Source organism: Pinus tabuliformis, chromosome 4_2, assembly GCF_031772625.1.
Source record: "Pinus tabuliformis cultivar Carrire ecotype Pingquan chromosome 4_2, CPIR1, whole genome shotgun sequence".
NCBI classification, from domain to species: Eukaryota; Viridiplantae; Streptophyta; class Pinopsida; order Pinales; family Pinaceae; genus Pinus; species Pinus tabuliformis.
The window spans coordinates 767,077,939-767,095,380 of NC_142304.1; the positions used below are offsets into that span (position 1 = coordinate 767,077,939).

The following is a 17,442-nucleotide window of genomic DNA, read 5'->3' on the forward strand; positions in this document are numbered from 1 at the left end:
TATGTCAGAAAGAGATATGTGAGAGGATATGCTAAATCGATAAATTTGCACGTGGATCCAAAAATAATAATATCACATGTTATATATATATATATATATATATATATATATATATATATATATATATATATATATATATATATATATATATATATATATATATATATCTATATATGTTACATGTATTTTTAAATGTATATAGCTAAGTCTTCATTTGTATCTACCATTGATAAATATATAACAATAGAAATAATAATACGAAAAAAAACTATTCCAACAAAAATATTATTATTATTATATTCAAAATTAAATAATATAATTAAATAATAATGTGAACCCCTAGATTAATGAACCCAAGGGATTCATATTATAAACCCAAGGTATATAAATCTTAAGATAAATACTATAAGCGAGACAATCTTTGTCACAATGCGACATTGAACCATGGTTAACCATAATTGATTTTAATATTGAGACAATCTTTGTGACAATGTGACATTTGACCATGGTTGTTCATTATTGATATTATAAACCCAAGGGATAGATATTATAAACTCAAGGGATTAATACTAAAACCCCAACAGATTATGAACCGAAGGAAATAATATTAAACCCAAGGGACTAATATTATAAAACCAAGGTATATAAACCCTAAGATAAATATTGTAAACACTAAAATAAACATGATTAAACATGGTTCATTTTCATATAGACACAATCCTTATCACAATGCATCGTTGGCCGATGGTTGACCGTGATTGATATTATAAACCCAAGGGGATAATAAACCCAGATGATTGATATTATAAGCCCAAAGGAAAAATAAACCCAAGGGATTAATACTAAAACCCCAAGGGATTATAAACCCAAGGGAATAATATTAAACACTAGGGACTAATATTATAAACCTAATTTATATAAACCCTAAGATAAATCTTATAAACACTAAAATAAACATGGTTGACCATGCTTGATTTTCATATCCAGACAATCTTTGCCACAATGCGACATTAGACCATGGTTGACCATGAATGTTTTCCATATTGACATAATGTTTATCACAATGCAACATTGGACCATGGTTGATCATGGCTAACCATGGTAGATTTTCATATTGGGACAATATTTGTCATCATGCGACGTTGGACCATGGACCATATATATTTTTCATATCAAGACAATATTTATCACAATGTGACGTTCGACCATGGTTGACCATGTTTGATTCTAAATGGTTAACCATGATCAACCATGATTTTTCACATGGAGAAAATTTTTGTCACAGTGCGACATTCGACCATGATTTACCATGGTTAACCATGGTTGGCTATGATTGACCATGATTGTCCATGATTTTCCATGGTTGATATTATAAATCGAAGGGATTGATATTATAAACCGAAGGGGTTAATACTAAAAACCTAAGGGATTATCAACCCAAGACACTAATATTAAATGCAAGGGACTAATATTATAAACACAACGTATATAAACGCTACGAAAAATATTATAAACACTAAAATAAACATGGTTAACCATGGTTGATTTTCATATTGATACAATCCTTGTCACAATCCAACATTCGACCATGGTTCGCTATGATTGATGATGGTTCACCATGGTTGATATTGTAAACCTAAGGGAATAATAAACCAAAGGGATTGATATTATAAACCCAAGAGAATAAGAAACCTAAGGGGTTAATAATAAAACCCCAAGGGAATAATATTAAATCCAAGACACTAATATTATAAATCGAGGGTATATAAACGCTAAGATAAATATTATAAACACTAAAATAAGCATGATTTACCAAAGTTCATTTTCATTATGAGACAATCCTTGTCACAATGTGACATGAGACCATGGTTGATTTTATAAAACACGGTTGACCATGATTGACCATGGTTGTCCATGGTTGACCATCATCGTTGATCATCATCATTGATCATGATCAAAGAGACTTTAACCAATGTTTATAATGGTTTATGAAATTCAATGATGGTTAATCATGGTTGACTGTGGTTGACCATAAATACATTGGCCATGGTCGACCATATTCAAGTATGATTAACCATCGTTGATTATGCTTCACCGTAAAGACATTAATTAACCATTATGACCATGGTTGATGATGGTGGAGCATGCTTGACCATGGAAGATCATCGATCATGGTAGATAATAGCTGACATTGATTGTCCATGGTTGAGCATGTTTGACTAGATTCAACCATATTCAATTTTATAAATTTATTAATATTTTTTATTAATTTATTAAGTAGTATTAATTAATTAATAATTGATTTAAGACCATTTATTTATATTAATTAATATATTAATGTAAACATGGTTAAATTATTGTTCAATGTTATCTAATATTTTCAATTATGATTTTTTAATAATTAAATTATTGTTATTAATATTTTTTAAAATTATTAATATTAAAATTCATAAAATAGTGTTATCTATTTATAATATTATTAATTATTATTATTTACTTTTAATAATATTTATATTTAATAATATTATTTTTTATTAATATTTAATAATTTTATTGTTTAATAATGCTTATTAATTTATCAATTTATTAAGTTAAATTAAGTGATTGATATTAAATATAATAATAATAATTATTATTATTATCAATAAATAATTAAAATTATTAATAATATAAATTTATAATAAATGAAAAATAATATCAACTTACCTCTCAACTATAAAAAAATAAATAAATCCAATTAATAAAAAAAAAATTTCAAGACAAATCAATATATAAATTACTAAATTAAATTTTCTTAATCCATATCGTAAAAATTATTAAAAGAAATGAATATAAATAAAAACCAACATAATAATACAATCACATCTATATTTTACAAAACCTATCGGCCATATAATTCTTCAAGTTCGAAAATTTCTTGAAGAAAAATAAAGGACAAATTGACAGAGATTCACCTCGATCCACTCCATTCAAAAATGATTATTTTGCACATGAGTTTTAAAAAAACATGTTATTAGTTATTTCTTTTGCCATGAAAATGCTTATCTCATCCAAATTAATTTTGGATGTTCTTATGTGTCTCATAAAAATAGGTTAAAGAAGCCGATTTAAAATACCATACACAACTATATTAAAAATATTAATATGATTGATATATCCAAAACGCATAGTCAGTGAGGGGGAGGAGTTGCCTAGAGAGTTATGAAAATTCTTGCTATATTTAGAGAAAATCCGGCAAGGATTTTTGTAAATCCAAGTTATAGTAGTTAAACTTCAAAATTTTAGGTATCCTAGTTGTTTTTGATGTTGTTGAATCCATTTCCACCATCAAAAATAGTTTTCAAACATTGCCTCTAAAAGATTTTTTGAAATTTTTTTGCCCAAATTCCAGCCACTTTTGGCCGTCCAGTGAATTCCTCCGCCTCGTTAGAAAACTCCTATCGAAAAACTTTATTTCTATAATAATAATAATAATATTAATATAATTGATATATCCAAAAAATTCATTTCTATCCATTATTATAATAATAATAATAAAATATTATAATAAAAATAATGATCCAGAAATATCACTAAACATACAACACCCATGCAATTGGTAATAACTGAGCATTTGTTTTGAGTACCCCATTCGAACTCTTTTAAATGAATTTGGTGAAGTCAAAATAAATTCCAAATGAATGTGAGAAACGCCCTATCAAATTCAAATTATTGAAAAAAAAATTACAATTTTCTAATGGTAAAACCATCAATAAATTCTTTGACCACAATTTGCGAAAATGATGCCATGTCATCTCATCCCCTTCGTACATGGAGTCCACATCGACGATCCATATTCCTCTATACTTTTTAGTCATCTTTGAGTCTACGTGGCATCTGATTTGGCATTCACTTTGGCCGTCGAATCGTCAACCTTTTAATCTGACGCCATATCCACCATAGCAGAGTGTGTTCTCTGAGGCCAACAGCTTGATCATGTCGACTCGATGTAATTGTTGGAATGATAATTTCAACTACCGTGGAGTGTCAATGACGCAGCGTTCTGTTTCTGGAAAACCCCATTGGAGTTCCCTGTGATGCGATCAAATCGCAGATCGCATATCGCACATCAACCTGTCGCACCCTTGTTCTGCCCTGATTTCGATTCTGCGATGCGATCTTATCGCGGATCGAAAATTGCAAACCTTAAGCAATTGTGCGTTAAGCCCTCCGCAATGTTGCGATGCAACCTGAGCCATCGCAGATCGCACCTTCACCTGCAAACGATCCCAGTCGTCCATCTGTCTTTGATCCAATGGCCATTATTCGTTCTTACCTTGTTCACGCCACCACCATAAGTGTCTTTTCGCCCTTTACCTGTTTGTGTTCCCAAAGGAGGAGGAAGATCAGATCACGGCTTTGCGCCATAACTGCTCACCAACAGCATTAAAGAAGAAGCATGGCCGAAAAAGGAAAGAACCAGCCTCAAATCGGCCGCAGCATTTATCAGTAATGAGCTTCCACACAACCGACTCAAGAAGCACAACAGAATGTCCGAAAAGATCAGATTTCGTTCATCATGAGCAGCAGAGACTCCATCAGTGAGTTAAAGCGGTTGGTAAACAGTTTTGACCCCTAATGCACTATATATGTGTAGAAACAGCAGTGTAGATAAGTGTGAGAGTAGAGGAGAAGACGCAACAGCGTGGAGAAGAACAATGTAATGGGAATGCACAACAGTGCAATGTAGATGCAGGAAAGAAGGCACAGTAGTGTAGCAAGTAGACGCAACAGCATAGAGGAGTGCAAAAAGAAAAACGCACAACAGTGCAGATTTGAAAGTAATTTGTTTTGTGATTGTCTGTTGTGAGAGAGGGTAGAAACGCAGTAGCACAATTTTTGTTGTTTGCATCTGAAATGCAAGTGAGGCACATCAGTAGTGCGATTGTAATCAATGAAGGGGAGCACACAGCAGCGTGAAGTTTTGGTTATTGTTCATTGTGAAAACAACAGGAAGGGAATGCGCATTAGCGCAAGTGAAATGTAATGCAAAGAAAACACAACAGCGTGAAATATTTGCAGTTGTTCTGTTGAGAAAACAAAAGGAAATACGCTGCAGCGCGTATGTGCTAAATGAATGTAAGAGACAGATTGAAGTGCCTCTGAAGAAGGCATGTTGGAGAATCCCTCTGTTAGGAGGAGGATACTGTTTGTGCGGAACTGAAGCGTTCCTTGGTGAATCCCTCTGTCAAGAGGAAGATGCTTTTCAGCATAGACTGGTGAATCCCTCTGGTTAAGAGGAAGATGCTCTTCAGCATAATCTCTGGTGAATCCCTCTGTGTGAGGAAGATGCTTTTGTAACAGCAGTTGTGAAAATCCCTCTATGTGAGGAAGACGTTTTGTAACAGTTGGTTTATTGTAAATGAATAGAAGTTTTTTATGTTTGTTGCTGAAACTCTATCTTCAGCAAGCTCAAATTCTGTCTGCAACAAGATCCTGTGTTGTAAAACAGAGTATTATCCTCTGTTCAAGTGATTTTTTGTTGTTCTGGAATTATCAGAAATTCCTAGCAGAGTATCATTCTCTGTGTTGTGTTTGTTTTGTTTTTGGAATTTTAGCAGAAAAATTCCCAACATTATATCAGAGCGTTGTTCTCTGGTCTTTTGTGTTTGAAATCATCAGAAATTTCCAACATGGTATCAGAGCTAGTCCAGGCTCTTTGAAGGCGTCAAAGAAGCTGAAGGAAGGATTCTTGCTGCAGCAGCTTCTCCAGCAGCGTGAAGACTCAGCAAAAGGATCCAGGTATTTCTCAAGTTTTTCTGTGTTACTATTGAAGACAGTCAGTTATTTTAGATACTCAGTCAAATGGCGAGGTCAAAGAAGAAAGTCACCAATCCTGCTAAAAATGTGTCTCCCTCTACTAATAAAAGAGAAGATAATCAACTTGAAAGCTTTCTATTTGAGGCCCCAAGGTTCAATGGGAATTATTATATATGGGAAGTAAAAATGAGGACTTTCTTATAGTCTCAAGGGATTGAAATCTGGGAATCAGTGATTGATGATAGCAGGAAGGATAGAGAATCCAAGGAGTACAATGCAAAAGCAGCAAAGATAATCTTGGATGGGCTGCCTGATTCTGTAAAGAAGAATCTAGGAAAATATTCATCAGCAAAGGATATATGGGATAGACTTCATGACCTTCATGCAAAGGGAGAACTGACCATGACCATAAATCAAGAAGGAGATCCTGAACCCATCATAGAAGATGAAGAAAATGAAAAGGACTTTGTAGAAGAACTCCTCGCTCGACTTATGACTGCCATGGAAGAGATTAACAATTTGAAAAAGGAAAATGAGGCACTTAAGAAGATAGCTCCAGTTGGTAAACAAGATCAAACAAGGAAGAAAGTTGACCTCATCAAGCTTCAAGTACAAGAAAGGGATGAAGAGCTCGCCAAGCTTAAGAAGGAACTTGATCTAAGCAAAAGGAAGCATCATGAAGAATTCATATCCATGACAAATCAATTGAATAAAGCAAAGAAGCAGGAAGATACCTTGTCAAGTCAACTTGAACAAAGGCACAAGAGAGTGAACAAACTTGTAGAAGAGATTGGACAATACAAGGTAGAGGTCTCCTCCCTTAAGTCTGAATTACAAGTAGCCAGGAAGCAGGCACAAGGAGTTGAAAAGAAAATGGAGAGCAGTCAAGAAAAGAATGAAGAAATCTCCAAAATGAAGTCAGATATCATCTCCCTTAAAATAGTAGCAGCTGAAGCTACTCATAGCAAGGAAGAAATTGAGGAACAACTTGCAAAGAAGAATAATGAGTGTGAAAGATTGGAAGAAGAGATTGTCCTCCTCAGAAAAAAAGTTGAAGGGATGAACAAAATCATGAAGAGATCTCAAGCCTTGGATGACATGCTCAGCTATCATAGATCTCCATCTAATAAATCAGGACTCAGGTATGTAGGTGAACCCTCAAACAAGAACGAAAATACTTTAAGCAAAGGAGATGTGAAGAAGGCAGAAAGAAATTGTGATACTCCTAGTTCCAACAAAGGCAAGGAGAAAAATCAAGGCTACAATAGAAGAAATCCTGCTCCAAGTAGAAAACCAACTCCAAGAAGAAATGTTGATGATGTCAAAGAGGCAAGAGGCAATGGTTATCATCAAAGGATCTCAAGGCAGAAAAGCTTCAGAAGTATATCAAGGAAGCCACCATCTACCAGGTACCAAAGTTCATTTTTTGGTTATTGTTATTCTTGTTCAAACTTTGGTCATATGGCAAAAGACTGTAAAGCATTTCATAGAGATAGATGTTATGGTCTCCAACAACCTCCAAGAAACAATTTTACAGGAAGAAATCATGAAATCTTATTCATGAACAATGTAGAATGTTTGAAGTGTCATAACATTGGGCATATGGCATGTGATTGTAACTTAACATGGACTCGTACACAAGCTAGACCCACGCAAAAGAAGAAAGTTACACAAGTATGGAGAAGGAAGGAAATACAGTCAGAAAGCTCTTTGAGCTCCCCAGCCAATCTAAATTCCTTTTGAGAAGACTCTGCCAAAAGGAGACGATGCATACAGTTAGGGGGAGCTTGTAATTTTTGATCATTTTTTGCTAAATTATATTAACAGTCATTCTTTGATGAAGATCTTCTTATAGGGGAGAGAAATGAAATTAAATCTGCCATAAAAGCAGAGAAGAAAAGTTTGCAGGATAGCTTGGAGATGCAAAGATTGGAAATCTTTCCTTAGGCAGAGAGAAAGAAGATATTACATGATTTGAGCGCCTGAGCACAGCAGTGAAAGCGATGAAAGGAAGTTGATACGAATAGGCAGAAAAGTTTCGAATTTTTGATGAAGTGTCTGGGTATGACCGATAACCCAGCAGTTGAAATTAAAGGGGAGTGTTGGAACGATAATTTCAACTACTGTGAAGCGACAGGGACCGCAACGTTCTGTTTCTGGAAAACCCCATTGGAGTTCCCTGCGATGCGATCAAATCACAGATCGCATACCGCACATCAACCTGTCGCACCCCTGTTCTACCCCGATTACGATTCTGCGATGCGATCTTATCGCAGATCGCAAACCTTAAGCCATTCCACGTTAAGCCCTCCTCAATGTTGCGATGCAACCTGAGCCATCGCAGATCACACCTTCACCTGCAAACGATCCCAGCTGTCCATCTGTCTTTGATCCAATGGCCATTATTTGTTCTTACCTTGTTCACGCCACCGCCATAAGTGTCTTTTCGCCCTTTACCTATTTGTGTTCCCAAAGGAGGAGGAAGATTAGATCTGGGCTTTGCGCCATAACTGCTCACCAACAACATTAAAGAAGAAGCATGGCCGAAAAGGAAAGAACCAGCCTCGAATCAGCCGCAGCATTTATCAGTTATGAGTTTCCACACAATCGACTCAAGAAGCACAGCAGAATGTCCGAAAAGATCAGATTTCGTTCATCATGAGCAGCAGATTGCAGAAAAGACTCCATCAGTGAGTTAAAGCGGTTGGTAGACAGTTATGACCCCTAATGCACTATATATGTGTAGACACAGCAGTGTAGATAAGTGTGAGAGTAGAGGAGAAGACGCAACAGCGTGGAGAAGAACAATGTAATGGGAATGCACAGCAATGCAGTGTAGACGCAATAAAGAAGGCACAGCAGTGAAGCAGAGTAGACACAGCAGCGCAAAAATAAAAACGCACAGCAGTGTAGATTTGAAATTAATTTGTTTTGTGATTGTCTATTGTGAGAGAGGGTAGAAACGCAGCAGCACAGTTTTTGTTGTTTGCATCTGAAATGCAAGTGAGGCACAACAGCAGTGCGATTGTAATCAATGAAGGGGAGCACGCAGAAGCGTGAAGTTTTGGTTATTGTCCATTGTGAAAACCACAAGAAGGGAATGCGCAGTAGCGCAAGTGAAATGTAATGCAAAGAAAACACAGTAGCATGAAATCTTTGCAGTTGTTCTGTTGAGAAAACAAAAGACAATACGTTGCAGCGCGTATGTGCTAAATGAATGTAAGAGACAGATTGAAGTGCCTCTGTGTTATGAAACCGGCTCAAGAAAAGATATAAAAGATAGATCAACGCCTTAGAATTCAACCTCTTCGAGGGGGCAACCTCCTTTACATTACATAAATGAACAATTCTTGGATAATAAAAATGAAAAGACCTCCTTTCTATATATAGGAGTCTAAGGGGTTATAACATAATCAGAGCCGACATAACAATAATAATGTAAGGGCACAATAATAACAATAGTGGGCTTCTATGGGGCACAATAGTAACAATATGGGCACTACATGGGTACATCAATATAATAAGTGGGTTATACTAATAACAATAAGAGGTTACACTAGTATTATAGGGGCCTAACATGCCCCTCTCCTTCAAAAAGAGTTGTCCTCAACGCTTGAGTAGTTCTTGATGCTTCTGTATAAAATTCTTTTCCTCCCATGTGGAATATTCAACGGGTAAGTTCTTCCACTTGATGAGATACTCTGAAATTGATCGATTTCGTAGTTGTCGGGTTCTTCTTTCTGTGACTGCTCCAGGTTCCAATATGATTTTTTCTTCCTCTTCAATTTCTGGCAATATTGCTTGAATTGGGATCTTTTGCAACTTTTGAATAAGTGGCCATACTTCTTCGTCCTTCTTACATTCATCCCTTGCTTCGTTTATCCAATCTGGTTGGATAATATAAATAGCACAAAACAATGCTTCCACATCCTCATCCTTGAAGAGTCTTCCCATTCGGTAAGGTCGCCATTTTTTAAGTGCATGTAGTATTGCCAACAATTCCTTCTCATAAATAGCTTGCTTGAGATGTAGCAGTAAAAATACCCAATCACCTACATCAAAACATTTTTCACTATGATGTTGATCTATCTGTTGTTTCATTTGATTTTGCAACGAAGTGGCTTATCCTTTAAAAGTTGGAGAACTTGCTGTTGATGCTCGATGTGATCTTTCTTTGCTTCAACCTTTTTCTTCTTGATATGTCCTTCTATCTTTTGAGGAGTGGTAATTTCTTCCAGTCCTTTACAAGATATGGTCGGATTCATTTCTTGATGCTCGATGTGATCTTTCACTTCTTGAACATTTTTGTTCTTGATGTGTCCTTCTATCTTGATAGTTTGAGGAGTGGTAATTTCGTCCATTGAATTACAAGATATGGTTGGATTCATTTCTTCTTTCTCGATGCGATCTTTCACTTCTTGCACCTTTTTCTTCTTGATATTTCCTTCTATCTTGAGAGTTTGAGGAGTGGTAATTCTTGCCAATGCTTTACAAGATATGGTCTGATTCATTTCTTCTTTCTCTGGCGTGGTGTCCTGGCATATATCCTCTTCTTTTGATGTTTCTTGATCCGTTTCTTCCTCCTCTTCATATTCTATGTAAAATAATTTCTTCTCAGCACACCTATGACCTTTAGTGCATTTGCTATCACAATTGTAACAAATCCCTTTTTCTCTTTTTTCTTCCAATTGTTGTGGTGTAACCCTTGTAGGTTGTGAAAGGCTGGGAGAAACAACACTTCCATCTTTATAGTTGTGAGGGTTATGCTTCCTGGTTTCCATAATTTTGCTTTCCATTATGTCACAAAGCCCTTTTACTCTTTCCAATTTTTGGGGTGTTGCTCTAAAGAAGGTGTTGCTCTTTGTATCCTCATAACGTGCTATCATTTCCTCCGTGAAAATTGACCATGTAACAAGTTTTTTACGAGAACAAATCCCTTCATACCATAAAAATTGATGTGGTTCTAAATATGAAGATGCAATACATACCTTTTGTAACAGTTGTACACCATGTAGATCAAAATATTTCTCCATCTGAAGTATCCAATTTACCGGATCCTTGCCATCAAACTTCCTCACTTGCTTTTTCTTGATTTTAGGAGCTCGACCTTGAAACGACTGTAACTTTGTACTTTCAGATCTTTAAGTTCTGAAATTGTGAACTATAGTAGCACTATGTTTCCTCTTTCCAATGCCACCATTCTGATCCAAATTGGATTCTCTAAGAAAGAGTTATGCACAATCTCCCAAGATGACCTGATTATAGACCGTTCTAAAAGATCGAAATTGTATGAAGTGCCACATGTCACTATTTCAACCTTTGGATCTCAAAAATGCATACAAGAAACTACAGTCCGTCCTATTTCTATACCTTTTTACGAAATTTCAATCCGATCCCCAGAGAGAAAGTTATGACGATTTTTCCCAGGTCACCTGTTTTGAATGTAATTCAGGAGTTTGCAAAAAGACCAACTTCCTCAGATCATATCTCCGCAAATATCATGTGAAAAGCTCTGAAATTCGGACCCAAGGTTCAACACGAATTCTTCTCAAACGGGTTTTTTTTTCGACTTCTGAAACGTCACAGAAAAAAAGTTATAGCGAAAATACCACGATGGCCTGTTTGGAGCAGCGAAACCCTAGAATCCAAAGCTCTGATACCAAATGTTATGAAACCAGCGCAAGAAAAGATAGAAAAGATAGATCAACGCCTTAGAGTTCAGCCTCTTCGAGGGGGCAACCTCCTTTACATTACATAAATGAACAATTCTTGGATAATACAAATGAAAAGACCTCCTTTCTATATATAGGAGTCTAAGGGGTTATAACATAATCAGAGCTGACATAACAATAATAATGTAAGGGCACAATAATAACAATATTGGGCTTCTATGGGGCACAATAGTAACAATATGAGCACTACATGGGTACATCAATATAATAAGTGGGTTATACTAATAACAATAAGGGGTTACACTAGTAGTATAAGGGCCTAACACTCTGAAGAAGGCATGTTGGAGAATCCCTCTGTTAGGAGGAGGATACTATTTGTGTGGAACTAAAGCGTTCTTTGGTGAATCCCTCTGTCAAGAGGAAGATGCTTTTCAGCATAGACTGGTGAATCCCTCTGGTTAAAAGGAAGATGCTCTTCAGCATAATCTCTGGTGAACCCCTCTGTGTGAGGAAGATGCTTTTATAATAGCAGTTGTGAAAAGCCCTCTATGTGAGGAAGACGTTTTTGTAACAGTTGGTTTATTTGTAAATGAATAATTTTTTTTATGTTTGTTGCTGAAACTCTTATCTTCAGCAAGCTCAAATTCTATCTACAGCAAGATCCTGTGTTGTAAAACAGAGTATTATCCTCTGTTCAAGTGATTTTTTGTTGTTCGGGAATTATCAGAAATTCCTAGCAGAGTATCATTCTCTGTGTTGAGTTTGTTTTGTTTTTGGAATTTTAGCAGAAAAATTCCCAACATTATATTAGAGCATCGTTCTTTGGTCTTTTGTGTTTAAAATCATCAGAAATTTCCAACGGTAATCACGCAACGATAAACCATCGTTGATATTATTGGTACACATGCTTCGAATGACCTCGGGACGAATGCTTTATATTTCTACACAAAGATTAATCTCCTCCTAGCTTTCACACAAGTTTAAAAACAAAAACAAAAAACATCCCATACAAACCCTTTTTGCTGGCACCTTCATTTTCATGACTCATCTGACAGCCATCTGCACACCAATGTGTGTTTTACAATCATGATTCTCTTCAGGCTTCCGTTTCGTTAATCACCGTATCACAAATACTAATGCATTTCTCCAATATAAATTAGTTTTGTTATTTGTTATTTCTCAGAAGGTGCTTCTCATTCAAATAACAACCAACTCCATTAATGGTTTGAAGCTAATTCTCATCAGCTTACTGGACTTTGAATTTGTTGTCAAAATAGGCGTCAATGGCAATGCTAATTACTTTATCACAACGCCACATACTTTGCTGACGGTCGCTTCCTTTGTTGCGGAGAGGACTGGTAAAACGTTATTGTAAAACCTCAGTAATGGTAGAGTCACCAATCAGATGCAAAAAATTGATGTGGCTTGGAGCACAGGAAATACAGAAGTACGCCATTAGCCTCTATGCAACTTGTTCAAGTAGAAACACAGAATGCAAAACCATTTCAACAGAATTAATGTTTGTTTGAGCAAAGGATATTTGTTTTCGGTCATTTTAAATCTGGAAGGCGAGCAACTGTCGGAGGATCAATAATTGTGCTATGTATTCGTCGTTTTCTCCTTCTTCAAAAGGAGCATAATGCTTATATACTATGTCTGAGGAAGATGCCGAGGGAAATTCTAGAAGTGCTGCTCGTAAATGTTGAACTCAACAACAGAAAAGAAATGCTAACATCTAATGTCGAACACAACTCTTTCTTCCTCACAGTAGTGTCACGACAACAACAATCACATACAAGTTCATTAATGAATCACACAAAACAATGCCTCATTCATTCAAGCACATCTCTGATAAGAGGATTTTTATCACTCTACTCCACGGTTACAAAAATTCTCCAAAGTCCACATCTCAGTCCTCCAGAGTCCAGAGTCCACATCTTAGTTCTCTAGATTCCAGAGTCCACATCTCAATTCTCCAAAGTCATCCCATCGAATGCTTTGTTGACAACTGTAGTAATTTGTTTGTTAAATCTCACCACACTGTAGGAGAACCAGGGTTGGAATTTGACGGGCAAATTGCCTGTCATAGGGTGATTTGCCTTTCAAATACAGGGTAAAAAATTATAAAACTGTCAAAAATTGTTTTGAAACTATGAAAACGGGTTAGAAACTCCGAAAAACTTCAAATTTGCCGAGATGGTCTTTTTTGAAATTCCAACCCTGAGGAGAACCATATTACGGAAGAGTCGCATGGAGTAATAACATAATTAAAATATGCTTTGTGTGGAGTAATAACGAACGTCAAGCTACGACGATGACACTTGTTGCAGAAATGTCGACGATAGTAGTTAGACCACGAGATACGGGCAACTATTTGTTGACTTCCGCCGACTTCACCGAGCCGACTTCACCGAGCCATCTCCACCGTAGATATATGTTTAGAAGAAAGTATATTCACTAGAAAAAATCCTTGCCATCCGTTCAAAAGTCAACCAACCTCCTTCCACCTAAATTATATATATATATATATGCTTATAGATGAATTGGTAGTTTAATACATTTATTGTTTATTACAAATTTCCTTCCAGCTAAATTATCTATATATGCTTATTGATGAATTAGTAGTTTAATACATTTATTGTTTATTACAAATTTATTAGATTGGAGGATTGAAATAAAAAGTTAATGTTAGTTTTGTAGTTCTATTTTATTATTAAAAAAAATTAATAAACTTAAGTAAAATTATCAAATTAATCCAGTTATATAAGTCAAATGGATTACTAGATTGTCCGAGGTGTACCAATATAAAATCTCCGTGTCTTTTCTCTAGATTTTAGAAATAAGCTGAGGTAAAATTTGACTAAGCTCAGGTAAAATTTGACTAGTAATTTGATAAAGTTAAGAGTTATTTGACTAATAGTTTAATAAGATAATTGTTTATTACACATTCATTGAATTTGTAATTAAAATAAAATTATCTAAAATTATTATAAAATAATTAGCTGGGGTAAAATTTGACTAGTACTTTGATAATGCTAAGGGTTGCGAAGGGTTGTTTGACTCGTAGGTTAATAAGATAGTTGTTTATTACAAATTTATTGAATTTATTATTAGAACAAAGTCATCCAAAATTATTAGATTATTTGACTAATAATTTAATAAATTTACTGTTTACTACAAGTTTATTAGATTAAAAAATTGAAGTAAAAAATTAATGTTAATTTTCTAGTTTTATTTTATTATTACAAAAATTAGTAAATTTAAATAAAATTATCAAAGTAATCTAGTTAAGTAAGTCAAATAGTTGATGAATGTGGATAAGGTTAAAAGAAGAGATAAAGAAGAAGAAAAAAATGTAACGAAGAGATTAACAAAAAAATCGAAATTTAAGGTTGAAAGTTAGTTATAATAAATTACAATTATATTAATAATTTAATCACATTGTTGAGTTGACGCTTCTGTGATCCATAATAGTTATAAAAAGAACTTCGACATAAATCACATGTAGAAAAACCTTTGTTGACGCGTATAAAATGAGTTGAAATAAAATTATGAAAAGATTTTAACTATTTCAAAACCATTTTAACTGTTTCAACTTAATAAAATTATTAAACTAATCTAGTGTAAAAAAAACTCAAATAATATTACTAATGCCGCTTTATCTTTTATGGTCAGACTGGTAAGTGTAATTCAGTACCTAACATTTTTAAAAGTGTCTTTGAATTGAAAATTGAGTGGCTATGTGTTTGCCAAGCAGGTATGTGGATAAGGGCTCTCTAGCTGCATTGTTCTTATTGTACAGAACATAATAATTTCTTTTAATATTGTCGGTATGCTATGTGCAGGCTGCATTGTTCTTATTGTACAGAACATAATAATTTCTTTTAATATTGTCGGTATGCTATGTGCAGGTATGTGAGTGCGCGATGGTGATCGTAGTTGTAACACATATGAAGTTTCATGGAAGGCATTCTGCACGTTCTCTCTTGATCGGCCAAAATATCATGCTTTTATACCTCATCATTCTTGTCTCGACCTTCATCAACATTACCATTCATGGACAGATTTGCAACGCAGCGACAGGTGCACCGATAACTAAATGCGACGGCAGTAACTATACAGAAGGCAGTACGTTTGAGAAAAATCTGAACATAGTCTTTGATCGTCTTGCTGAAGGGGCCAACAAAACTGGGTTTAATATATCTGTGTATGGCCAAAGTCCTAACAGAATATATGGCCTCCTCCAATGCAGAGAAGACATCACAGCCGACCAGTGCTTCAGTTGTTGGCAATTTGCAACCACTAACATTCCACAAGACTGTGGGACTGCCGTTAGCGGTAGTATCTGGCCTTTTCAGTGCTTCTTACGCTATGGAAACTATAATTTCATCGGACAACTGGATACAGATTTGGGGTCTAATTACGCTGAGACCTTCAGCGGGAACACGGTTGTCTTTGTCCCACCTGACTTTGAAGGTACTGCACATAATCTGTTAGAGAAATTGTCAATTGAAGCAGAAAGCGAAACGAAACGATCTTCTTTGTCTACAGCTCTAGATTCGGCGTCCCAAACGATTTATGGTCTGGTCCAGTGCACCAGAGATCTCGTTACTCGTGATTGCAGAAGGTGCCTGTCCTGGGCAATTCCTATTTCCACCTCCATAGCAAAGTTAATGCTATGGAGGGTACTTCTGTCAGAGTCTCACAGAGCACGGCGACGGCATGGACCATACCTCATCCCATTATACATCATCCCTCTCCGGCATCCCTCTCCGGCTGCCCAGCAAAAAGCCCCGGCGACCCTGCCCGCAGCCAACCTTGCAGTTCCCCTCACATCGTATTGATGGCGTATTGATCCGCCGAAGGAATTGCCCTCCTTTACCATTTCAAACCTCCCTGGCTTTCGATTTCAAACTGGCATTGGCGCGCGTGTTACCATTTCAAGCCTCCTTGTTTTCGATTTCAAACTGGCATGGGCGCGCATATTTTATTTTTAAATGAATTGAGATTTTAAACGATTGCAATCTGGGTAATAGCACTCAATTTTTTTGCTATGCCCCGCTATTGTATGCGCTCTCGGAGAGGAGAACAGCAACCGACGAAGCACAAACTGTTGGGTATTTTTTTCATGGAGAAAATACCAAAAACCAAATAAACAAACACACAGAGGCAATGCTCTGTTTTACCTCCACAGGATCTTTTTGTGCACAGACAACTTAAAAAAAATTTCACAGAGAGACAGAGTATTTCACCACCATAAAAACATTCTATTCATTAAAACCTGATGCAAAGATTTACCATTGTAAAATCCCTTTTATATTCACTGCTGTGAAAAACAACTTACTGCTGTGATAAAAGTTTACATAAGTTTACTGCTGTAAATAAAAATTACACAGGCTTACAAAAATCGCTCCACCATTTTCTTTATGCACTGCTTGTGCAAAACCACACATGGTTTTTGCTATTCCAAAAATTACATCACCTGGTTCTTCTCATTTTACACACTGCTGTGTGTTTTTCTTTTACTGCTCCATCATTCTTTTTACGCTGCTGTAAAAACACTCTATTTCCAACCATGTGCGATACATCCACAAAAAAAAAGTCAAAACACTCAAAACATAAACTTATTACATACGACCTTTTTTAATACATGCCGTATAAAAATATATATATAAAACATATATTATACGTGCCCATACTTCTATTAAAAGCATCTACCTAAAAACTACGAAAAACACATAAATTCATTAAATTCTTTCATACGGCGGTCAACCCATAAGTCTTTTACTCCACGCATGAGTTTTAATTTGATGTAGGCCCGTGTGCAGGTTTAATCAATCAACGGCTGAAAGGAGTGGAGCAGATCGAACGGCGGATAACGATATCGGATGGCCAACAAGTGCTGAGCTTTACCACCCGAGAAAGTGACGTTGGAGTACGTCAGGGGTGAACCACGTGTCAGCCCCAAATT

The 17,442-nt window shown here is 35.7% G+C and overlaps 1 protein-coding gene across 1 annotated transcript; it reads left to right on the forward strand.

Moving 5' to 3' along the window:
* Positions 1 to 15,397: 15,397 nt before the first annotated feature.
* LOC149171862 (cysteine-rich repeat secretory protein 38-like) lies at positions 15,398 to 16,315 on the forward strand. The gene has a single exon (XM_089426108.1). The coding sequence runs from the start codon at positions 15,398 to 15,400 to the stop codon at positions 16,313 to 16,315; it is 918 nt and encodes a 305-aa protein (XP_089282234.1).
* Positions 16,316 to 17,442: the final 1,127 nt, after the last annotated feature.